Raw genomic sequence first — 25,017 nt, 5'->3', positions numbered from 1 at the left:
GGTTTTAGAGCACAGATCATCACTCCTTAATCCACAATATCCCTTTGTTATAGGTTAGGCAAGTAAACACTTCATGACATGTTCGGAACAAATTGATACACGAAATTTATGTAGGTAATACAAGCTACCTTTTTTTGGAGAGTTAATTAATGCGAATCGGACCCGTGGATACCAAAATACCTTCTACGCTTTTAGTATTTTTGGGCGTCTACTTATGCTGTGTTGTTGAATAAACTTGGCGCGCCCCTTAACTTACTAAAAAAGATGTACGTATTTTCACAACACGTCCAGAATCTGCCCAGCGTCGTTGTGAAAGCGATTCACTTTATATTAGAATAAGTTATGGAGACATAGGGTTTCTCGAGTGAAATGTTTGTCTATACGTTGATGAAAAAAAATAATCATTAAACCGCCATACCAATGAAAGAAATCTAATGGATTGACACTTGAGATCTGGTCAAGCTAACAATTAAATGAAGTATGTCAATACGGGAATACAAACTAGTGAAGTTGTGTCAACTTTCAGAATACAATCAGTAGCCAAGCAGATTAGCCCAGAGGTGACAAGTGGGTTTTTAACAAAGAACGTTTATGCCGGCAGAATTAGAATGAGGATAAAATTTCTTAGCACGATGTGGCTCACTATGTACTCGATATCCGCAACATAATATTCAATAATTGGTTATTTAATGCGACCAAAACTGTGGAGTTAAAGAGGTTTTGTTAAGCATTGAATTTACATTTGTTTGTCATATGGTTAATCCTCAACTCTAGAAAGTTTTGTGCGCTTATCTCGCAATCTGATCGTTACAAAGGATTTCGCACCATTGATTTATCGTAGCGTTCACATTAACCAGTCCTCAACAGCGAGCTCCATAGAAATTTTCGTTAAACACGTAAATGTTTGCTCTGTCATAGCCTAGCAAATAACGTGTTGGCCTGCGTACATCAAGGACTCGTGGAGATCTAGGTTTGAATCTAAATGTAAACACCTGCCGTTTCGTACTGGTGCCTAGTCGTGTAGGGAAACACCTTCTGGCCGTGCCCGACATACTGCTCGAAATATACAGCATGCGGTCTACACATTGTCGAAAACATTGACAATTCTCTATATCAACCTTTGAAGCTAAGAAAGTTAGGTAATTTCCTATGTGAAAACGACTCTAGCATGCGACACATGTCACCCCCCTCCTCCTTCCGTGAACTTACGTTCTCTTTGCATCCACCGATAAACCGTGTAAAGATCGGATCATACGTTGATGCAGGCAATCACAAAATTTTGCTCAAAACATCGACGATTTTCCATATTAGGCTTGAATTGTCTAGAACGACAAATACATAAGTCGTTTTGTCTGCATACGAGATACCGCTACTAGTCCCGAAGTAGTCAGAATACAATTTGAACTCGGAGGTCTCGATTGTAAAATTCTCTAGTTCATACGTTCTAGTAGAATATTCTCATATAGCAACTCGATTTAACGCAATGAATCGAAAGCGTATCTCGAACCGTTATCTTTTCTCGTTCGCATTCGTGTGGGTGTATACATATATCGCATGTGTACCGTGTAGGCGAGCGATTTCATCTCCTACATACCAAAATAAAGTATAGTTGATCTTCGTGCACGAAAGATGGTTGACAGTTCTCACTTTTTAGCATGGCTTGCGCAGGAACAGATTTCCATTTCCCATTCCGCATCCATGTATCATCGTGTACTCTTGTTTCTATCCCGCTCTCAGGATATTCATTCCTAGTGACCAAAATCATGGCTCCCCCCCCCCCTCATGTCAGAATCGCATCTCTGAACCAGCATAAGTTTACTTGCTCCGCCAACATCATAACGAAGCCCAGCCTCTCGCTGTGGAATTCATTGAATCGTGGCAGACCGTTGCGCCCTGGCTTGCGCGGTTTGCTTTACCGTACCCATAGCTCGACATGCGACAGCATCTCTCGACCCGCTGCTGTGTAGCGGTGCGTGCTCCGCATTGGCCCGGATACTCTCCCATACGTGTGGCACGATATGCACATAAAAGCCTGTTTCATATTTCGATGGCACCTCCTGAAAGCCCGCTCATAGCAACAGAAGCAGCGGTGTTGCAAGCGCCGTCCGTGTTCGAAATTTGCGTACTTTATATTATTGCGCAATTTTTAGCTGACTGAATCTGATATACAAAACACATAATACCAGTAGCCCTACAGCAAAGCAGAAATTAAACATCCTCGGGAAACGCATGCACGTCTTCAATACATACAGAGGATGCTTAATATATGTGCGCAAGGTGGCTTTTTCTTATTGCTCACAACAACTTATTAAGGTATTTCTAACTTTTCCTAACTTTCTTTTAACTAAAGTAGCGTTTTGTCACCGGAATTATTTCAACGAAGAGTATATATATATATATAAGTTTACAGACCTTTTAAAAAAGAACTAGCCATTCACGGTGCTGCCGTAAAAAGGATGTGTACACATGCTGAAGAATATTTCTGAGCAAAAACCGCTAATTAGGCATGTGAGATTACTCATGTCGTCCGTACATTGTCAAAGTCATTTTGTGACGATCTAGCCACATAGCCCAAATGCACGTTCTGCTGCACGATTCCTTACAGAAGCCGCCGACAACAAGGGAGCCCGTACGCATTCGATCAATACAAACCAAACTGAATAATCTATATTGCTGGTACCAATAACTAGATACTACTGCTTTGATTAGGGTATAAACGATGGTTTAACTCTCCTCACTCGAATGGCGGTATGCCTCAGGGCATCATCCCAAAAATTCTTCACCTCGGGTTCACGCGAGCGTAAAACTAACTTTTCTTAGGAATCTAGTTTTTCGCCATGTTCGATTCAACTGTAAACCTACTTCTCCCCTATCAGATTCAATAGCACATTTGCTTTTCTAAGCCTGTAAGTTTTAGTAAACCTTTGCTTCTTTCCTTGCACTGCTAAATGAAAAGCACACGTTAAATAGATAGAGAAGAGGATTCTAGTTGGTATCATGGCCAGATATTCGTATCAAAGTTTTTACCTGGAATGGATAGTGCCAATGCAATATTGTGCTATGGCCCTTTCTGTCACATAAGAGATTTGCGATCGGAAGTGCTAGGTTTGCTGGGCAGCTCTTCCATTACAGCCGTTCAAATTTGTAGCTCGGTTACCTAGCTAGAAATCCGACAATAGATGGAGTGCTGAACTTGCACGATAATAAACTTAGCTAAGTGAAGAAAGTACTAGTCCGACTGGGCTCCTGAAGCAATTGGTCTAGTTCGTTGATTGTGCAGAGCTTTCCAGAAATGAACAATTGTTCGTTGGCTGAGAAGGCGGGTCGTTACCTAACCCTCTATCTTTTCCGGTACGCACCTTGTTAGAATGCGTGTAAACCGACAAGAGAAAGCCAACAGTGAGCAGCAAAATGCGGGTCCGCTGGTGTTCAGGCCACAATTAGTTGTTCTAATATATAGTGCCTATTCGTCTCACGAGCAAATTTGCGTCCTTTTCAATTTAGTCTCGATTAATGTTCATATCGAATCATTTGACAAAAGGTCAGCGGTAACGCTGTAGATAGAGATGTATATTATTAGCTTAGACTGAAAATGATGTTGTCTCATGAAAATCACGGTTCAAAAATTAAGGAACACGTTATTCGAGGTCTTATAGCCGGACGGATATAGGCATACAGATAGAGCCTGTGTAGCCCCTGCCTTACTATCAGTTATAATGATAACAAGGCTTTCGAGCAAATATATTCGTGCTATTTGTTTATAAATTAATATTTTGCCGAAAAAGACTCGAGGACTACGGGCATTCAGACGCTTACATAGTAGAACTAGTTTCAGTTGACCGGTCGTAATGGCTCCAAAACTCTATAGATATCGTCTTTGAGCTACATTTACTTGTGAACGTGTTAACAAACAAAGTATATTTTAAACGTGCGTTGTGCAAATACAAGGGCAGAAGAAGTGCTTCCAACGATCTTGATGCTAACGTGTGACTGGTTTGCCCCTTTGCACTCGCTTCATTAAACGTTCCTAATATTGAAGATTTTCCTATTGGAGACCACAATACAGAGTCGATTAGAGTCCTGCTCCTTGTGTGCTGGATGATAGCGTGTCTGGTCTGCAAAAAAGGAAATTAAATAGAGCTCGTTAGTTAATTGGCATCGCAATACCGCACTTCTACCAGCGCTTAACCGTGACAAACAAAAAATAGGGCGCATGGACACATTCGGTTTGTATGTAGGCGTTTTCGAGATGATACGCAAAATGATCTGTACAACAGCCGGCAGCAGCAGCAATTGTCCTAATAGTGGGTTTGTACTGTTAGGCCACCCAGCATTTTATCTAGCCGCATAGCGGAAACAACTATCCCCCTACTCATTGGAGAAGCAAAAGGGGCTTCGTCTGATATCAGGGAAGATGGTTTCCGAAAACGTGACGTAACTCTACCTGATAAATCAAACTGACAGTGCACTAGGTATCTTTATTGTTCACTGTTATTATTGCAGAGAACTATGTCTAACGTCTGTGGCGGCATGGGCGAAACTTAAATCAATAATGATTTGATAACATTGTATAATAGTTGAAAAGAAAGAGTGTTACCTGTCGCTTCTGTCTATTCCGTAAAACATATGTATTCCTCTTCATTTCGCTCCATCAAACGATTTACGAAGTTCACATTCATCAGTTCGACCGCCGAGAGACATCATACGGTTCTCTCGGTAGAAAGAGCATGCTCCGTTTAGAGACTGCAAACTCAAGCTACGTATTGGCGCCCGAACAGGATAAATAAACAAACAAATACGACAAAGACCGTTATGACGGACTTTGATCCAACGTGCTAATTTAATAAATCACATAATGCATTTTTTGGAGAGATAAAATCTTTTTTTCGTCGCCATCTAACAACAAGCGTCAATTCTATTGACACCGTGTTCGTTTGTAGCGCCATTTATGCTATCCGCCAAAATGTTGTTTCGTTTGAACATGCGCTAAATATAATGAGTGCGTCGAGTAATACTGGCTTCAACTTCGCATAACTTCAAGCTATCGACTTCCAACACAAAGCAAAGTGTGCCCACGCCCAGTTTCAAGCCTAGGTTTCTCCAGGTTTAGCAATTAAAAATATCGTTTCACTGTCATCAAGTGCGCAATCAAAAGCACCTAATTAATGCTAACATTCTCATCTGATACGATAGCCAATTCCTATCAGCCGGCCATCATTTTTGGAACTTTCATTGGTCTTTTGGCGTATAGCCTGAAAAGTTAGTGGAAACGTTAGGGCCAAAGCCCAGTAATGAAATTTTGTAATCCGGTTTGGACTTGCTCTAGAAAGCTACAAACTATTATGTGCACCTGAAGGCTTCAAAGTGAAGCCATTGTTAACGGGCTCGTTCTTTCGATACTGGCTGAACCTAGCAGGGAATTCAGGAGAAGTGGTAGTTCAATTGCATAACCCAATCCCGCGTAGCACTAAATGGATCAAATATTAAATACTTTCAAAAAATATATATATATATGGAACGAATGCTTAAAGATATCTTGCTATACGCTTATCTTATACGCTCTCTGCAGAAGCTGAATGCAACTGCACGGTCCTTTTCCAGCATATGTATGCTCCAAGACTTACAAAACTCGAAAAATATGAGGCCTAAATTAACGATCGGAAATTGGAGTTCCCATGAAAAAACTGATACTTTAATCACCGAGAGACAAGATTTATAAAGATAGTGAGCCTTGAGACACATTGTCTCTCGTTTTAGGAACCGACAAGTTTATTGTTAATAAATATTTAGTATCTTGACCCAGTATACACATACATATACGGAATATTAGATTTAAATATTGAACAAATAGTTTAAATTAGCAGATCGACGAATTAAATTAACTTTAAGGCAGAGCAGCAAATTTTAGAGGTTACATTCCACTATTCCTCTATCGCTGGCTAACTAGTCGGCTTATCGAAAATTGCGCTCACTGCAAATGGCGGGACCACGACCTTGTTGCCTTCTGCTTTGTCTCTTACACAGCAATCGATGGACGAGCTTCGCTTTGCGCAATGAAGTTGCACAGTAGCGAATCTAGCTTGAATCGAAAACGGCAACTCGATGCAAGAAATCCGGTGCATATTGCCTTAGAAAGTTCAAATCTCAATACACGGGCCTAGAATGCGCAGGTGCATTTTTTAGGCAAATGCTCATTTGCCTCCCTAGGGCAGCTATCCCATTAATGTTTGACACATTTCCCAAAAAACTAAGTACTTTCAATTGCTGCACTGATAAAGCAGTGCTTCAGACGGCTAGCCCCAGCCAACACAATAATGGATGCCTATGCCCGATTTCGAACCCAGACCACCCCATGTGTCTCGAGATCTGGTAAGTTATTTCATAACCATTACAGAGATATTTTGTGCAATAATAGCGACCTTTGGTTGTTCTGGCCAGACTCGGCTCTCAGTGGTGGCTCAGCTCGTAGGTTTAGTCTTAAACGATCATGAGTAACACAGCAGACGTTTCGTAGAGATGTGCTCAACTTCGCCATGAGGACATACTTTTGGTATGAGCACGGACGCTTTATGTTGCAATCGGCGATAAAAGCAGAAGACACCATCATTTCGGTGACTTTTGTGCAGTACAATAGGACAAAAAAACGTTTTTGGTTATCCAATAGGCCAAGGTTTTTTTAAAGACATCTAATTACACTAATAGTGTATCGAAAACATCGAATTATCCAATGTCCAACGCCTGTAAACATTCCCTATAGATGAACAAATTAACGTTTAAATGTCAAATTAGGTAAATGCAACTTGGATAAGCAACTCTTTAGGTACGCGAACCCTACCCGCTACGCTGCATTTAGCGCAGTCTGTAAGATCAGTTTGAAACGTTTAGATGTGTAAACTCCAACGTGCTTAGCTTTAACGGTTAAGGTCGGATACTTAGAACGATGTAAAATGAAGTTGTAATGGAAACTATTTAGTCTCTGGCTATGATGTTGCAGAAAATCATGCAAACTTCGATCACATCGTCCCAGTGTCGTTGACAAGACAACCAAGGATATCTTTGATTATTTATAACAATGAACTTGTTGATGTAGCCATAATTAAAGTCGTCACGTTTTCCTCAGCGTCCAACACAGCAGCGGAAAGCCTGTAGCCGTACCGGCGCAAAGCGGACTGGAAGGAAACTCCGGCGCTCTTATAACTACGATAGCTATCATGCATACAGATACGCACTAATTAACGACGTACTCAAACATTAGGCCACATAAAAACCCGCCAGTCGACTAAATTTTTCGTCCGGCCTCGAAGTATGTTTAAACTGTTTGCAGTAGAATTTAATAGGTCGCTTTTGCTCCTGCCTATCTCAGTTTGCTGTGTCCTTAATATTTCTTAAAACTCTACTGAGCAATGACTAACAAAGCGCGTCAGACTGTATGTAGGCAGCCGGCTCCAAGTGTAACTATTTCTTACTAACCACCTTTCTGGTCCTGTCATTCTTCCCTTGACGAACCCCAAGTTTAGGCTCCTTTCGTCCTCGAAATCCACTCATCACCATGCATCCATACTAGTTTCCATTATCTATCCTTGTGGTCCGTGTTTTGAAGCCACCACGCAAAACACCACGTACCCTCATGCACAATATTATCACCGTAGGAGATGTGCATCAACGGGAAGTGAACTCAACAGGAACAGGCAACGAGCCTTATGACAAAAAAAATGTATGCATGCCTTCCGGCCTCTCATAAACAACACTGATTTCATCGTAGCCGCCGATACGGAGAGCGAAAGCGCATGAATAGCGCAGAAAACGAGGCCTTATTATCAAATCACTGACCGTACAGAATTATGACATATTGAATGAAAATAGAAGAAATTGATGGATTGATAATGTACGTTGACGATGGCGACTATTCGTCGATGCGAAGGGCTGTAATTACAGAAGCACGTGTTGCGCAATTGCAGAAGGCGTTAGCTATAATACATAATATTGACATAATAGCTACGGACAAACAAGTTAACTGACTTTGGTAAACTTTTGAAGTTAATTCGTGACAAAGGTAACGTGTTGCATGATCGTACCTGCTCCAGTTATATTTGGAAGCCTGGACTGAAATAGTATCGGAAGCTGATTTGTAGCAAAACGTAATGTTAAAGTTTATAGTATTTAATTTTTTCCACTATTGAATGTTTAAGAATTATAGTGAATGCGATAAAAATAGGTAAAGAATATTTTTGCGCACCTTTCGGGATAGGCTAAAAGATTACGTGGCCACTTATTTTAGTGTGCAAACATGTATATACTTTCCTCAATGGCTGTTGAACGCTGTTAAGTTTCTTCGGCTGTGATATCAGCTGCGGGAACAACTCTAGTCGAATCTTCCTTTTTTTTTTGGAGCTATTACGCATTTTAAAACTTACAACTATTTAGACAGAAATGCTTTAAAGTCACGCTCCTAGACTTCAGATGTGTTCTGTTTAGTCCTTTACGTTGGTTAGAACGACTTCCTGCAGCAAATGAGATGGAGGCTTCTATTTAAAATACGTGGCAATGATGAGGCTTGAATCCGAGGTGAATTCAGGCGCGCTAAACGACCTTACGTCGGCCCGTACCTTATTATTATATGGATCGGACATACGCCAACACACAATGTATCTAGCCAGAAGCACCTGAACGCACGAACAGATCGCCCGACCTTACGTGATCCAAAAGTGTCTGTGTACAGCATTAAAAGTTCCACTATTAAACAGCTGCACCGCTCGCCATAAAATCCACTGCCGTCCTATCTGGAAGCTGTTAAATATAGCCGGCTTCAGAAACTCTTGCTCGACAAGTAGATATTTCTCGTGCACACATCGCCCTTGTACTGAAGAGGTCTTAAACCTCTCGTGTCTGGTTGGCGGGAAACCATGGGAGGGAAGTTTTACACACAAACACACAGTACTCGACACATGCGACGCGTGCCGAAACCGGAATGCAAATGTTTTCGTAAACATTAGAATGATTCACAGTTTAACAAAACAAACGACCATAGGACCTTGGCGCACACAAGTTCTGCCTACAACATGGCTCTGGGCTGACAAGCTAAATGTGCCGTGGTTTTAGGTAGGTTGGTACATATACGTCCGCAATAAAGCACGAAGCAGAAATGTTCTCAGGCAAGATACGATAGCTGCAAAAAGTTTTTGCACAGTATGTATTCTGTCTTAGCTTGAATCGGTTTGCATACCGGTTTTAATGCGATATATGAAACAGTTCTCCTTTTCTACGATTACATGCTTCTTTGTAGCTAAAGCTAATTGGAATAAAGTCGCACGATGTATGGACATGTTTTGTCCGAGGTTATAAACAAATATGCCTATATGTAGATCAGATTGAGTGAAAATAGGTATACCTAATCTTGTATATGCTTGTTCATATAAATAGGGATTGCAGCTGCACAGTTTTGCCTATTGCCCCTAATGATTCGATAGGCTTCTCAATTACTACGAAGTTCTTTTAGGATGCATACGCATCTAAGTGAATATACGAGATGTAAGCTGTTACCAGTCAACGCTGCTCGATTATGGACCCAGCAGCCAGATTTAAAAGCCCTTAGTGTTTAGTATCCAACGTAGCCTCGATAATTATAACAACATTGTATTTGTGATAAGTCTAATGCTCAATTATTTAACTTGGGATATGCGGTGAAGTAAAATACAGCAAACTTTCAACGAAAAATATATTATATCGTTGACATATCTCGTCGAGTTCAGAAGGCTCCTGCGCTGTGATATTTTGCCTATCTTTCGTTACGAGGTGGATAGGAAAATGTTGCCTAACACAAATGGAGCCATCTGGTGAATCTTATTTGAACGTGAGCCCGGTTTGCCCGCTTGGCCTGAACAGAAAGGGCTACTTGGCACGTATGCAAATACAACCGCGATCCTGTCCCAGCTCAGCTGCTCCTGTTCCTTAGAAAGTACACCTGACGCAGGCAGTTCTTCTTTAGTCGACTCTGGAAACTGCTATCGGGAACTTTAAGAAAATTATCAGTTTTTAAATTAGAACACTAGCCCATAGGCACATATGGGAGACAAATCAGGTCAGGCCTAAAATACGTTCTCCCATAAATTCATAATATCCTATGTTTCTACACTAGTGTGTGAGTGAGAAAGTATGTGTTCGTTCATTCTTGAATTTTTTCTGTAAAATAAAGTTTTCTAATACAACGAAACAGTGCTTGAGTTTGCTGTTGTTTCTTTGGAAGATCTCGTTTCTGAAAATGCAATAAGCTATCTAACTAGCTGCGCTTATATTCAGTTGGAGATTTCAATTTCTATTCAGCCTTATCGCCAGAGCATGCTTAAACATTAGCCTTCACCATTTGTTCGGTTACCAAATGGTAATGAGGTGAATCATTAGTCGTTCGTGAAAAGTTTCTTACAGCCATCTAGCCACCATTTTTTATCTTAATTGTTTTTAAATACGTCCGCTATTTATCGCTTTTTGTCCTTTTCGTAATATTCCTCAGTAGTCACGCCATATCGGACGTAATTGGTATTGATTCACTTAGATACGTTATTTGGTAGTAAAGCTGAAGCATTTGAACACAGTTAACTATTGTTTGTCTGGTTTTCTTAGTCAAAAATACAAAGTAGACAACTTGTTAGAGGAAAGATTTGACTGACTAGCCTAAATGCACAATTTGCCATTAAAATACTTCGAATACTGCGTTATTTTCAAGGTTGTATTATGTACAGTACGGCCTCATCGTATAGGTTTTCATCATCATCGGCTACCAGCGCGTTCTAGCGTCGCACCTCAAGCGATATGCAAACATTTCCTATTTTCTTCGCATTTTGACCTAAATTACTTGTAGACTTGCTGAATGAACGCCGTTATCCATTTTTTTTCCCTTCTTCGGTGTTGGGAGGATTCGTTGTTGAACAACTGCTGTTGTTGTTGTTGTTGTTGTTGCAGGCGCCGGTTTCCGTTCACTTTATTCTGTCGCTGAGCTTCGCCGACTGACAGTACAGCGTCATGACATCGAAGCCACACAACACTAGCTACACGCCCCAGGTCTGGAGGCTTCGTACTCTCAGGTGACAATTAACTCTTATCTGGACTTAACATACATTCCCCCGTTAGTTAGCTCAAACCCCGTCTCGCTAAACCCTTGCGCCGACTACCGCTACGATGTTAGCGCTAATCGAAAGAGTCTACCCTAACCTAACGTAAAAGATTTCGGCTAGCTTTCGTCGGTTACTCTAACATTGACAACGATATTACGAAGTGAAAGATATGTATGGAAGTGTCCATTTCAGAAAACGGCAGACCATTCTGCTTATTATATTATTATTCTTTATCGTTGCGTCATCTCCATTCTGCGCTCTCTATTGTCATCTACGTCTATTGCAGTTCCCCGGACCACATACGGCGCGGTTTCGAGTGGAAGGAAAGAACTAAGGTCTGACGTCTGCAGTTTCGATGCTGCATTGTGGGCGTCTAAGTGGGCAAGAACCTTGTGTCGGCTAGTTTTTTTTTCTAGATTATCGACTGTCTATGGAGTCGTACATAATAAAAAGTTTTCTACCACCTCGATGCAAAATGTACCAGTTGCCAGCTAGACGAACCGTTCACTTTCATGACCTCTGATTCGCGGTGCAGCGGCTGCTGTCAGTATACTACATAACTTCGTGTGATAAGATTGTGCAACCGACTGCATGTTCGTCATAGTTACGGTAACAAATAGTAAAAAGGCAAAGCACAGGGTTTTGTGGCCTCCACTAACGAATAACCAAAAAGTTTTGCCCTACGCCCACGTGTGTAAGCTAAGATTCTTATTATTTGCTGCGCACGACATTCGCTCATAAGATTGGGGGGGGGGGGGGGGGGGATTGGCAGAGAGTGAAAAAGAAGGGCCTCGTTCAACTGCAAGAAGAAAGAAAGAAATCCTCCGGAGCATTCGCCCTGTCTGTGAGCGGCGTATATATATAAAGGTATCAACATAGTTTCACTTCAGCGAAATAGGGCGGATCAACATTTAATATAAAGAAGAGACAAATGGTGCTTTGCAAAGCAGGGAAACAAGCAAAATTAGGATAGTATAACAGGTAGGGGGTGTGAAATAATACTTCTTATGTCTAGCATTTGTTCTTCTTACATATATCATCTTTGGGCTATCTAATGTTCTGTGCAATTGTTAATTTATGTTTTTATTTGACAGAACGGAAGCTTTGACAAGTAAGTGCAGATTCGGCGTGAGCAAGATGACTAAAGCAGCACATAATGAAGTTAGTTATCTTGATGCGTGTGTTTCCTGCATTTGTGAAAAACTGCTATATATAGATATATAAAGTAGGTGAAAATGTTTTCAAATATGAATTTTATAAATTCTCACTGCTCAAAGAAGAAATTAACAGAAGATAGATAAATACTGGCACAATTTTCTGTATGGCTCAAAGACAAATAGTATCTTAATACGCCTACTCTATCTATACCGACAAGAAGGCTATTTTAGCCATTATTATTATTTGATTGAAAATAGTTGTCAACGTATGTAAACAAGATATTGTGTTCTGCGTATAACGAAGCTGGTCAAAATGTCCGCCTTGTAAGTATTCAATACTTTACGGTTTGAATTAGTCGAAGTTAATCGAACGTTTTATGTTTGCAGCCTCACCAGGTGAAGATTTTTATTGTAAATCTACCTAGCCACTTTATACACGAGTAGGTGTTTGTTACCATGCCACAAAATGAACTTTAGTATCGGAGAAAGTACGTATGGAAAGATTAGATGGGTGTAAAGGATCGTCTCCATTAGAAATACTAATCGGCCTATAACTCTGATAAAATGAATCTTCATACTCTAGTTCTCTGCTAAACGCAGACTCTATTGGCTCAAAGTAGGGCATCAATGTGTTAAGAAACTCACTTGTTTTAAAAGGTGCTGCGGTGACTGAGACAGCGAAAACTTGCCAATGTAAGCAAGAAAACTTTATGACGACAATTCAACATTTATGCAACATTCGAGTTTATAGACAAAAAAACGATTTAAGAGATCAATAGGGATGATTCTAACTGGATGTAAGAGATTTCGCCATTTCATAAAGTGAATCCTCATAAATTGCATTGTTTCACAGTATTTAAATCATTATTCACATATATATATATATATATATATATTATATTATAAATACACAGCCGTATGTGTTCTGGATGACATTGCCGCAGAATGCTTATTATGCCGTAAAACCCTGCCAGAAATCCGAATTTGAATATGAAATGGCCAAGGAATACGGCCAACTAAAACGTCTCTTCAATCTTTTTCGAAGTTCTTGCTCCACTATCAATCGTAGGAACATAAAGCGTACTCTACGAAAATTTTTCTAAGATCTATGGGACCGAAAAACTGGGGTTTACAGAACGAGTGCGGTCGAGCCACCACCGTACACGGTGGGTAAAACTACCTACCACAATCATTGGTTTGAGCTAACTCGGCTCAAACATGCTAGCAGATGGATACCCAATGCAGAGCAGATGCTGAACAGACTCGAACAACTGACTGTCGATTCTCACCAGGTGACACTAGTAAATGTGGCTGTATTCCTGACAAAATCATGTCAGATAGTAGCAATAATAATCAGGTTAAATAATAGCTGAAGTCTCAATATGCTTATCGCACTGGATGCAAGTTCAAAATAGTAATAGATAAGCTAGAGAGAAGAAACTGTCTGTGATGAACGTTGAATGAAATCGTGAAAGCTTTATCTAGTTGCATCTCGCAAAACACGAAAACACAATGGACATCTGAATAATCGTAGATCTTTTACATCTTCGAAGTTATGCGGGGTATGTTTCGCTCTGCGAGAAAAAATAACGCACTGCGTGTGAATATCAGATTTCTAAATGATAACTGAAGGTTGATTAATGAAAATATCGTCTAAATTCCAACCGTAGGTAAGACTGTATATGACTTTGTGCACATGTGATTTGCTAATTATGTTTTGCTCGTTAAATCGTACATAGATGGATTGCTTCGCCCTTGGCCCATCGATCTCGTTGGTCCGGGAACAAGATGTATTTCACGTCATCGAATCCATGGGAAATGATTACGCGGAGTTTGCGTACCTACAAAGGCCTGCTTGTGAAGGAAAGGTACGTTGGATTGCGCCCCTATTGCATGTGGGTCTGTTTCTTGTTTACCAAATTATTTCTCGATACTCATCTACTTCTGTATGCTTCCTCCGGCTATCTCTGGCAGAGGTCACGAAATCAAACAAATCGTAACGGACGTCCGTTTCCATTTTCGAATTGCTCGGCTATTCGCTTCCATACGACCTGACGATTTTTTCTCCTCTTATATTTATAAAATCATCTGTTAAGCATTTTAGCTACTGCTAGACAAGCTTCAAGAGGAAATGAAATTGGCCAGTATCTCTGAGCACGTGGATCAGCATGCACGGACGCTTATTTCGACCTGGTGTCGCCAGGATCAGCTATACCATAAAGAGTTCCTTAGAGATGTACTGCGCGCATGGAATATCGACACAAAACTAGTTGTCGAACCGGGCATTAGGGATGACTTTTCCACGGTAAAAAACGACTGTTAACCACTAAGTTAATCTCACAATATGAAAAATATCCTTTACATCCCCAATGAACGTCCCGTTTTTCTGCCAACTACATGAAACAGTTTTACAAGGAAAATCCTTATAAAGAACAGTTTAACAGCCTTTGAACTCATTGAGCCTAGACTTTACTTAGACTATAATACGCTCTGCAGAGGCTACAACTGGGTGCAACGAAAGCCTGTTCTGGCAGATAATTTTGTGTCAGGTTATACTTAACGGTTAAGTATAGTTAACGGTAGTATAGTAGTAGTATAGTAGAGTTAACGGTTAACTCCCCAAATTACACAGTTACAAAGCAAATTGTGTAATATGACAATTATTATTGCGTAATTTCTCTAGGCAAAGATATTTCATCAATCTATTTTATTTTGACAATGCCATTAGTGGTAATGCCTATAGTGTTAACAAAGAAAAATCCTTTATTCTAAAACGAAATTTTTGTTGAAAACGTACGATGATACACAAACAACGTTGTGTATGGTATACACGTTACTGCTGCACTATGCTTGCGCTTGACTCTTGAGTTTTTTTCGAAATTACCTTCTCATTAAGGAGACTCCTTTTAAAGCCCAAGTCAACATTACTAAATCATAATCTAGGTGAGTCGCCAGCTGGAAAGACGGCTTGAGCTACTTCGTAAACATTTACCGGAACTTGAAAAGAAGATGGCATCGACTATCACTGAATTAACGCACGCTAGAGATCGGTGGAAAGAACAATTAGCAAATATACAACGAATAAAGGAGATTTATGAACAAATGGAAACAGAAAATGAGCAGCATGCCAAGCGAATCCAGGTGAAAAAACATTATCGCTGATAGAAAACAACTGGAACTCCCGAAAAAGGGCTAATACTTATACTCTACATTCATTAAGCAGCCATTGTTTTCAATAAATGTAAAAGGAACTTCATAATGAAGGTACTAATTGTGAGTAACCATCATAGCCCTCTTAGGTCTGTCAACTATCTGTAATCTATAAGTTAAAAAATACATTTCAGCCGAATGATTAACCAGTAGCCAAACAAAGACCGGAAAGTTTTCGCGTGAGTAATCTTAATCTCGCGACTATTTTGACCGAGTCCTTTCATATGGAATATAGGAGTTACTGGCGAAGAAAAGACGATTGGAGGTACGGATGCGCTACAAAGAGGTGGGAGGAAGCAAATTTCAGCGGGACAATGTACGCCCAGCGGGAACTGTGAGTTTTCCTCTAACTAATGAAACCTTTATAGAAGGACACGTTTCCTTAAGAAAGGGCTTAATCCGTGTGATGGTTAAGCCATTGTTTCCTAAAATGTTACAGAACGACAAACCGGTCGTATTGTTTAAGGCATGTTGTCTAAGCAGGTAATCAGCTTGCTGTTTTTTAAATGTTTCAAAAAGGAACGGCCGAGAATGCTTAATTAGATAAAAATAGTTAGACAATCTTGTCTAACCATTTTTATCTAAGATTTAAATCCGAGAGAGGCTATTATGTATGATATTTATCATGTTGTCATCTTATTATATCATATATCATATGTCATTTGGCCAAACTAAATTTAAAAACCGCACTAGTTATTACCGAATACCAGTAAATAGTAAAAAATTTCTACGGATGTGAAAAATACGCTATGGCAGGCGCTATTCATTTGAAATATTTTTTTCAAGAGTTGGATAGATCACCAATGCATTAACATGGTAACCTCTTTCGAGTTGTTTCGCTTTTCTGAATTCTAGTTTCGGCTCACATACGAAAGAAAAACCTTGTCTATTTGAATTACAATAATGCTGACAATAATGGACTAAGGTAACCAACTTTATAAATATAGGGCTGTACCTAAAGTAAATCTCTAATGATAATAATGATAACTTTGATAATGCATTTCAAGCTCAGCGAAATTATTCATAGATATTTGGTTTTTCAGATGACGTTTGCGGCGGCGCCAAGGACGGAGACCATAAAAATTAACTTAGGTATGATACCTAACTACCAAAACTAAAAGCTAGAAATTATCTCACTCTAGATACGTTAATATTCCGGAAGGATCTTCTTTAATCATTTTTACTAGGACAGTATTAACTTGATATTATAAATAAAATTAAGCGACAAAATAGGGGACTAAGACTCTTTTGATAATTTTAGAAGTTTTACCGTGTCTTGCCGTAACTTGTCGCTAGACATTTTTTTACAATTTTTTTAAAATTTTTTTTTAACTATTTTTTTAAAAATTAGACAATTTTTGTGCTTTTGTATGTACAATGAGCAGTAAAACTTACGACAGCTGTTGGTTATACTTGAATGTTGGAGTTCTTGAATCTGAAACCTCTTCTTTAGAGAGAAACAAATTGTTGAAAACTGAGTAAGCTTACTTGTTTGCATCACAGACCATTGCAGAGCGATCCTGTTTTCAATGACGATAATTCTCCTTGCCGTGGCTATAGCGGCACACATTGTGCTGCCCCTATTGGAACGTGGGCCCCCGCGTACTATCGAAAATCTAAGTGAAACCTTGACTAATTTAAGCCAAGTATGAAGTGTGGAGTGCAAGTTTTTTTTTAAGTTGGGACTATTTAAATAAATTTCATGGGGACCTCTTGTCTTTGTCACCCGATTCACCTAGCCGGCATCGCAGTTCTGTATGCCTAAAGGCTTATCTTTGCCGCCAATAACGCGGTCATTTCGTTCCGTAGGGTTTTGCAAAAAGTGTGCAGTTTCCTGCCGATATCTATGTTCTATCTGATCTTTGTCCTACTTACGCTAAGGTATATATTTCATTTTGAGCATCTGGATCAGTTCCGGTAACGTATAATGCGAATATTAAATCGGGTGACGTGCTTTGATGATCTTCGATAGTTACTATCGAAGATCATCAAAGTATGTGCCAAACAGTCACGTCACCCCAGCACGTCATCCGATTTATATATATATATATTAGTACTATTTCCACTCTGCTGTCACTAAAGAGATGACTACTCCTACATATTATTTTTTTACCGCTGTCAAATCCCTGTGCAAAGAAACTGTACAGGTTCTTTGTAGAATTGTAGCTGTCGTACCAGTTTTCATACGTTTCCAGTAAAGACCATTCACCGTTGTGCTGCGCTCTACGTTTGTAAATATGCGACTTTGAACCATGGTTTTTTTATTTATCGCCTTCTAGAAAGGTTACTGTTCTCTGCCGCCGTTCATGGATGCATGCCTTTTTAGGCCAGAGGCAGTAACATTGGGAACATTGGGACTAATAATTAATTATTCAGTTTTAATTTCCGTTATCCAGTGTCCCAGACAAATGTAATGCTGAGGCATCTGTCACCATCTTAGACATATCTGATCATCATGCCAATATGTCTAACACAATTACAATTCAGTCACATTGGTGATAGGTGGTATAGGTGAGTAGCAAATGGCTATGTTGTGAGGTTACTAAGTTAAAATACGGTGGATCTTGAGTAAGGATAAGGATAGACATGTCTTGGAATATCCTCGTAATTCAACCGAAGGTTTTCTTACTCTGCTCTTATCCTTTAAGCCACTATTGTATTTTCAAGACTTTGAATTTGGTCGTCTCAACACTACGCTTCTTAGGTCAGCTGTTTTTTCAGAAATGAAGTCATCAACGGTTCTACTTTTTTTTTGTAGACATGAAGATACTGGTCTAAGACCATTCACACAGGTGTATAGAGAACAAAACGTTTTAGGAACTAAAATCACCTAGACTTTATTTTCTCAATGCTCCTCGTCTGTTTCTGCCTTAGCTAACCCATTAAATGACGAAACCTAGTTACTCATGAACATGAGAATTTTCCTCGCTAAAAAAATTATTATTATACGAGCAAGTATTCGTAACTAGTGCCCCTTTCCTGACTCGAGCTTCGATTGCTTTAGGTATTTTTCATACATTTCAATGTACTCCAGTTTCCGCTTTTCCCTTGTGGCGAAATACTTCGGGTATTGAGCCTTCTCCAGCGGATGCCAATAATCTAGTACCCAATCAGGAGGTTGGATGTAACGTTCGGAAGCAACACCTCCAGGAGAATTTGGAAATCTAGAAATTCAAAGACAAACCAAACAGAAGCGTCTATTTAGCTGGGAAAGCGATGCTAAGGCAGTAATTTTTAAAATCATGTCCTAACTCAGAAATCTAGGAACTATACCTTATAAAAGGGTCCTAAGAACTATCTTACAAGGTTTTTCGAAAGTGCCTTTATATCCGGGTCGCTAGTATTTGTCAATTGAGTTTACATTTCAATTCCAATTCTGAAAAACCAAAGGATTTCCAATTCACCAACAGCGCAAAACTGTTACATGCAATCTATAACAGAGAAAACTTATGTAAGAGCTGGAAGCTCTGTCAAAGTTCTGCTTGCTAAACCTGCTACGGGCTTCCAGCTCCAGAGTTTTGGTTTGACAGGGCGTGTCGTACCTCTTTATAATTAGTAATGACCGTATATACAACGGACGTAGGAGGCAAAAATAGTACGTACTTTTTGGGCAGATAATGCTGCTTAAGCCAGAGTTCCCGCTCACCGGCATCTAATAACTCTTTCGCTTTACGAAAATCCGTGATGTCCCTGTTTTTATCGAAGTCACGACGCAACAAACATGCATGGAATCTGTAATCAGAAAAGTATATACCATACATTCAAAATAGCTAAATATGAAAAAGTGTTGAACGAATATCATGTACGAACGACTTTCTCCAGTACTATTTTGTTTATATATGTCCATTTATTTGTACATTTTCAATTGAGTCAAGAGGGTTTAGGTATCCTCACAGAATACCTAATTTCCGAAAATAATTCATAGGAAACGCTATTCTGGTTAACTCGATTTTCTGTACTAAGTGTACCAAATAAATATAGAACTCACCTTACGAGAGTCAACCATGTTACATAAACAAGATATGTCCGTATACCCCTTATCTATACACTTAAATGGAATATCTACGTTGCAAATGGATGCTTCAGTTCTAACTGCTTTTTATTTGAGCTTCTTGTAACAACAGTTCTTCCACCGGAAGGCTGAATGGCTACTACTATTGTCTCCAAATAAACAATCTAGTTTACAAACAGCTGCTGGCAAGATTTCAGCTATTATTTATCATCATTTACTTGTTACCATTGACTTTTCCTTTAATATTTTGCATTATTAATATCCTGTACTGCCTGACCTCTACAGTTATCCACCTTGTTCGTACCTGTAATTAGGCCTATCACGATACCAGGATTCGAGGTTTCGTAGAGCGCGCTTGTACAACGAGCATATCGCCTGTTTATGAGAAATTGTATGAGTAACTAAATGTGGGAAGGACATCGTTTTGTCCTACAGCTGTTTGTGCAACCGCTTACGAATTATCATCTAATACAATGACAAACAATCGCTGGACAGCTTCAGCATAGTGTATTCGATTAGGTTGACGAGCTGTCCCTACGTAGAAGCATTGCTAGTACTCGGACCTTGGAAGAGCTCGACGTCCTTGCTTTGCGTAGAGTTGAGTTAGGCGCTTTTAGATGCCTCCGTGATATTAGCGGCGGCAGATATCGGTACCGACGAAAAATAATTTTTTTGTCGAGCGTTTTTTATTACTATTAATACTGGTAGTAGATAATTAGGAAGACAGTAAGTAAAAGTAACAAATTTATTTACTTCAATATATAGCCCTTTCCCTCTCTTAGTAGAAACCTTTGAAACGTTAGAACAAGGTGCGAATGCTAGTACAAGCAGTAGCAAAATTCACGCTGATTTTAATATTTTACATTTTCCTTGCATGCTTTAAAGAACCTTAACAGTAATAATGCTTTTACTATTATAGGTTAGATTTTGTCGGAGATAACATATTGAGTAAATACTGACGGAATCGTCCGAGCTTTTGTGGTGGGGTTGGAAAATAGTCTCGGTAAAACTAAACATTTGCCGTGTTCAAAAGACATAATATTTAGAAACAAAAACAAAAATAAAGCTCCACTCAATCGGTCTAATATCTACTAATGCTGAAATTAGAATTAACTGCTGTATTTAACAAAGGCCAAAAACAGTACGTTATCGATCAGTAGTAGTGGATGGTTCGATTACGTTCGTTTAAACGTAATCTCTTCGAAACCACACGGAGTGCGATGGAGTGTCTTGATTCATGATATAGAAACAATGTTGTCTCACTACTGTAATTAGCACCGCTATAGATCATCAAAGATTTCGAGTGTGGCGAGAACTAGAGTCAAACAACTGTTGGCAATTGTGTGATTCTTCAACTTACGGTAGGTATGCCTCTTAATTATCTAATTATCATATATAATACACGGCGGCAAAAATATTACACTTTGTGAAGCTAGTAGATGCATATTAATTTTGAAACGGGTATATTAATCGAATAAATAAGTGGATATCAGTAAAAATCAATAATAAACTTAAACTTACCCTGACGCACCAATAAAGTGACTAATTAAATATGTTTTTTTCCAAAAAAGCAATGCCGAGCCTGGCCAGGCAAGTGTGCATATCATCCTCATCGTGTACTGAAAAGCTGAAAAACTATTTTCTTGTGTAATTATTGCATTGATTTGTTTCTTTATACGTATAAAAGTCGTGAAGGAGTATATATATATCATACTAATAATACCCAAACCAAGAACTCTCAATTCTACCTGCCTTAGGAACCTTAGGTGTCGTAAGAATGTCTCTGTACGATGACAGCGAAGTAGACAGCAAAGGTGTTGCTGGATGGTCCTCTGGCATTAAAATGCTCCAAAGCCATGTTCAGCTGCGAAAGGCAACAGGACACCATCTTCAGAGGAAAGGACAGGCTGCTGCTGCACACATCGCTCCTGTCCTTGATCTCAACACCCGAACTAAAGATGTGAGTGACTGGCCAGAGCGAAATGGTTTCCAACATGGCCAAACGATTCTTGCATACGGGAACTGTATACTTGACTCATAAGATGATACATAATAAGGAGCACAACATTTGTAGCTAATATAACGAGCGCCTGTATAATCGCACGCGCATATAAGATAACGCTTTGGCTTTCGCCTCTACGGTGCTCCTCCTTTTCACGGCGAGATGTACTGCTAATATACTGTATATGCTTCTAACATTTGAACGACTAACTGATATCAATGCGACTGCAGTTCTGGAATATATGGTTGGGATATTTTCGGTTTGCCAGGACGGTGGCTGCTATGAAACATGTATATGACAAGATGTGTCGATTTGGAGTCTCCAATAATCACTATTTCTTTGTGTGTAGCCCAGTATTTCGTTTAACCAATATAATTAGCAATAAGAAATATTACGTAAGACTAAATGCTATGGATTTGCTGTCTAATAACTGCTGTGCAGCGCATTTCCGCGGAGGATATGCCACCAATTCCGCTGTACGTAGCGAGGGGCGGAGCATCACTTCTTGGTGGAGACTGGTTCCTCAAAGATGAGTATGACCCTTCGTACCCCAACGAATATGACCGACTGGTCAAACAGCTTCGGCGAGAGAGCAGAAAAGAGAAGCGTTCAGCACCGTCAGACTCCAGTTCAAACAGTGCAGGGTATACACATTTATTAAACAAACTTGTTTATATTAGACCACTTCTATTGAATATCCGTAAAGTTATGTAACCTTGGAGAAGCGTGATAGTTCTGATAATATTTTTTTGGCACCCGATATTCCTATTTTTTCTGGAAATATTGAGATAAAAACGTATTTTAATAGAAAAAAAATATGAGAAGCGTGTTCTGACATATTACATAACAGTGGTCGAAGGTCCTAACCAAGTTTCGTTTTCTGAAATACCTTTTCGTAGATTTTTTCTTTACGGCATTGTTTTAAACTATTCCTCTCTATCAAAATCCAGAAATTCAGCTTAACATATTTATAATATGAAAATAAATGCACCGGAAGCGTCAAAGTTTGATTAATTTCTTCTTGGTTTGTGTAATACTATTTATTGCTATACTCCTTATTATCTGATACTTACAAAAGTCCCTCTTTCGACGTATGATATGTATGATGCAATTAAAATTTCAATACTAATACATCTGCAACAATGTATTTTGTGGCCTATTTGTGAGCAGGGACTCGCCAACGAATTCCGGCGGCAGCAGTGATCGAGCAAGTGCGCCCAAGCGTCAATCAGCGATGATAGCACCACCTCCATCACTCACAGCATCCGATCCTCCTGCGCGTGCCCTTTCACCGCCAGCACCACACCAACAGGGGGCTGTATCAGTGGCATCCAACATGGGTTGTTCATCGGTGGCAGCTAAAATCATGGCTCGTATGGGCTTTAAAGCTGGTCAAGGACTCGGTAAGAGCGAGCAAGGTATTTCGTCTGCGCTGGCCGTCGAGAAAACGAGTCATCGTGGTGGAAAAATTGTGGATATGAGCTCGGCGCAAGCTGCAGCAGCAGCAGCTGCAATGACTGATATGCCTCCACCATTAATGGCGCCACCAGGGTTACCTAGCGCGTCAACTGATAGCCAAGTGGGTACTGAATTCTAAGATTTAACTAGCATAGCTGATTAATATGTCTAATGGCAATCTTTTCGATCCATTGAGACCCTTTAAGCATTCTAAACATGTTATTATCAATGCTTTTAGGCTTTGCTTGACAATGGGCTGATGGGCCCTCCACCGCCGGGCGGTTTAATGGGACCCCCACCACCTCCGGGTCCATCAAGTGGAGCCATTCAGCCAGCTGCAGAGGAACAGAGCATCACTGAAATATTGAAGAACCCCACGAAAGTAGTGCTACTACGTAACATGGTAGGCCCGGGAGAGGTGGACGAGGAACTTGAACCAGAAACGAAGGAAGAATGTGGTCGTTATGGGGAAGTGGTAAGAGTGTTTTTGTCATTCTTAAAATCTTATGTCATGTATCTTAAGCTATCATCATTTTAAGTAATATATCCGTTATTTCTTGTTTGCTTTGTTTAGGTGAAGTGTGTGATACACGAGCTGCCTGGACCCGGTGTGAGCCCTGAAGAAGCAGTTCGCATTTTTGTTGAATACAAGAACCTAGCCCACGCTATCAAGGCTGTCGTCGATCTCAACGGGCGATTTTTCGGTGGACGGGTTGTACGGGCTGGATTTTACGAACAGGACAAATTTAATCGTCTTGAGCTAGTATAACAATGGCAACAACTTATGCATTTGCTAGCAACTGAAAAGCATGGATAAACAGTGTTTGAGAAATAATCATTTAACATTTTAATGATACTCCGGCACTGAAAGATGGTCCCTGCTAGTGTATATGTTAGTGTTATGAACGGGCGATTGTTCAAACGGAATATCTACTGCTCGGAGTGAACCTCGTAGCAACAAATTAATGTTACACATGACTACTTCGTCAAAAAGGGGTTAAGTCATTGTGTAGCAATTTTGTTTAAATATCAATGTTCACTTTGCAAAGATGTGAAGCATTTGTAATTAGTACGACAATTATTCCAATCAAAAATTCAACAACAAGCACCGAGGTGCTTACGATTTACATGTTCCAGTTATAGGAAAAGCACTGTTTTCTTCCTTGAACAACTATAACGTATACACGACGAGGGCTACATGTACATTAAATGAATGTGTTGTGCAACTAGCAAGTAAAACACGTTCTTCAATGGGCTATACAGATGACTCCTAAGAGACACTTCGTACAGTCTCGTTTAGATAAACGTTTGAGCTACTACAATATGATGCGTTATCTAGCTTGGACGCTGAGTTTATTAAAAAAGAACTAAACAGCGGAATTAGCCATAACGTGATTATCTTGCCACTAGAACATAAACGAGTAGACACTTAAATAATGCAGGAGAATTGAATGTCGTGATTATCGGCTTGAATTTGTAAATCGGGTGGAACCAGGTTGAAACTTCCATAGATAATCGTGGAGGCTAACACGAACCGTATGATGCTGTAAAATATATTCTCTTCGTTTTGTGAATGCCATTGATTAACCTGTAAAAGGCTAAAAACTTAAAAAATAAATGATTTTATTTGCTCGACGCGTGTTTTATTTCTCTATTACGGTAGAATGAAAAAACCCTGCGTGTTAACAAACTTCGTATCAACAATTGCAATGTCAAATTTACCGACTTATCATCTTATATTTTTCATATGTTTTTATTTGTGTCAGTATGTATTTTTTTGTCAATGCATTTGTTAAGCCATAATTGCTCATGCTTCAGACTAACGACAATTTGGTCGAGTTGTCCTTGTTTCGGTTTGAAGTGATTGAACGCAAAATACAAATACCCTGATGCTTTTGTATCAGATTCTTCAGGTAATTTGTACGCAGTTCTCAAAATGTTTCTCAGAATTGCCTGTTGGTGTTAAGGGGATGAAAAATTTAATGTGATGATTGTGAATAAGTACTAATATATGATACATAAAAAGTTAGTGTTAATTTCTTTTATTTTGAAATAAGTTTACGGTGATAT

General features: G+C 39.6%; 3 protein-coding genes across 5 annotated transcripts; 2 read left to right on the top strand and 1 right to left on the bottom strand.

The window, feature by feature from the left end:
* Window positions 1-12,424: 12,424 nt before the first annotated feature.
* On the top strand, window positions 12,425-18,146 carry LOC111260219 (uncharacterized). Its single transcript, XM_022832808.2, has 8 exons — window positions 12,425-12,589; window positions 13,401-13,557; window positions 14,005-14,133; window positions 14,370-14,570; window positions 15,209-15,406; window positions 15,711-15,809; window positions 16,519-16,567; window positions 16,979-18,146. Exons 1-8 carry the CDS (start codon window positions 12,579-12,581, stop codon window positions 17,125-17,127), a joined length of 993 nt encoding a protein of 330 aa, XP_022688543.1. The 5' UTR covers window positions 12,425-12,578; the 3' UTR covers window positions 17,128-18,146.
* A 140-nt stretch (window positions 18,147-18,286) lies between these two features.
* On the bottom strand, window positions 18,287-20,040 carry ND-B22 (NADH dehydrogenase (ubiquinone) B22 subunit). The gene is made up of 3 exons (XM_022832809.2): window positions 19,792-20,040; window positions 19,079-19,207; window positions 18,287-18,639 (listed from the first exon to the last, which is right to left on the bottom strand). The coding sequence occupies exons 1-3, from the start codon at window positions 19,905-19,907 to the stop codon at window positions 18,441-18,443; spliced, it is 444 nt and encodes a 147-aa protein (XP_022688544.1). The 5' UTR covers window positions 19,908-20,040; the 3' UTR covers window positions 18,287-18,440.
* A 98-nt stretch (window positions 20,041-20,138) lies between these two features.
* Spf45 (splicing factor 45) lies at window positions 20,139-24,582 on the top strand. 3 transcript variants are annotated; one of them, XM_022832805.2, is made up of 6 exons: window positions 20,139-20,848; window positions 21,254-21,447; window positions 21,931-22,133; window positions 22,660-23,068; window positions 23,186-23,422; window positions 23,522-24,582. In XM_022832805.2, exons 2-6 carry the CDS (start codon window positions 21,265-21,267, stop codon window positions 23,714-23,716), a joined length of 1,227 nt encoding a protein of 408 aa, XP_022688540.1. In that variant the 5' UTR covers window positions 20,139-20,848; window positions 21,254-21,264; the 3' UTR covers window positions 23,717-24,582. The 3 variants fall into 3 exon arrangements, with proteins under 3 accessions (XP_022688540.1, XP_022688539.1, XP_022688541.1); XM_022832804.2 differs by having other exon boundaries at window positions 21,245-21,447; XM_022832806.2 differs by having other exon boundaries at window positions 20,139-20,852; window positions 21,245-21,447.
* Window positions 24,583-25,017: the final 435 nt, after the last annotated feature.

This window comes from Varroa jacobsoni, unplaced genomic scaffold (genome assembly GCF_002532875.2).
Source record: "Varroa jacobsoni isolate VJ856 unplaced genomic scaffold, vjacob_1.0 scaffold_412, whole genome shotgun sequence".
Taxonomy (NCBI): domain Eukaryota; kingdom Metazoa; phylum Arthropoda; class Arachnida; order Mesostigmata; family Varroidae; genus Varroa; species Varroa jacobsoni.
The sequence above is the reverse complement of the archived record's forward strand: the minus strand, read 5'-3'. Positions and strand labels throughout refer to the sequence as shown.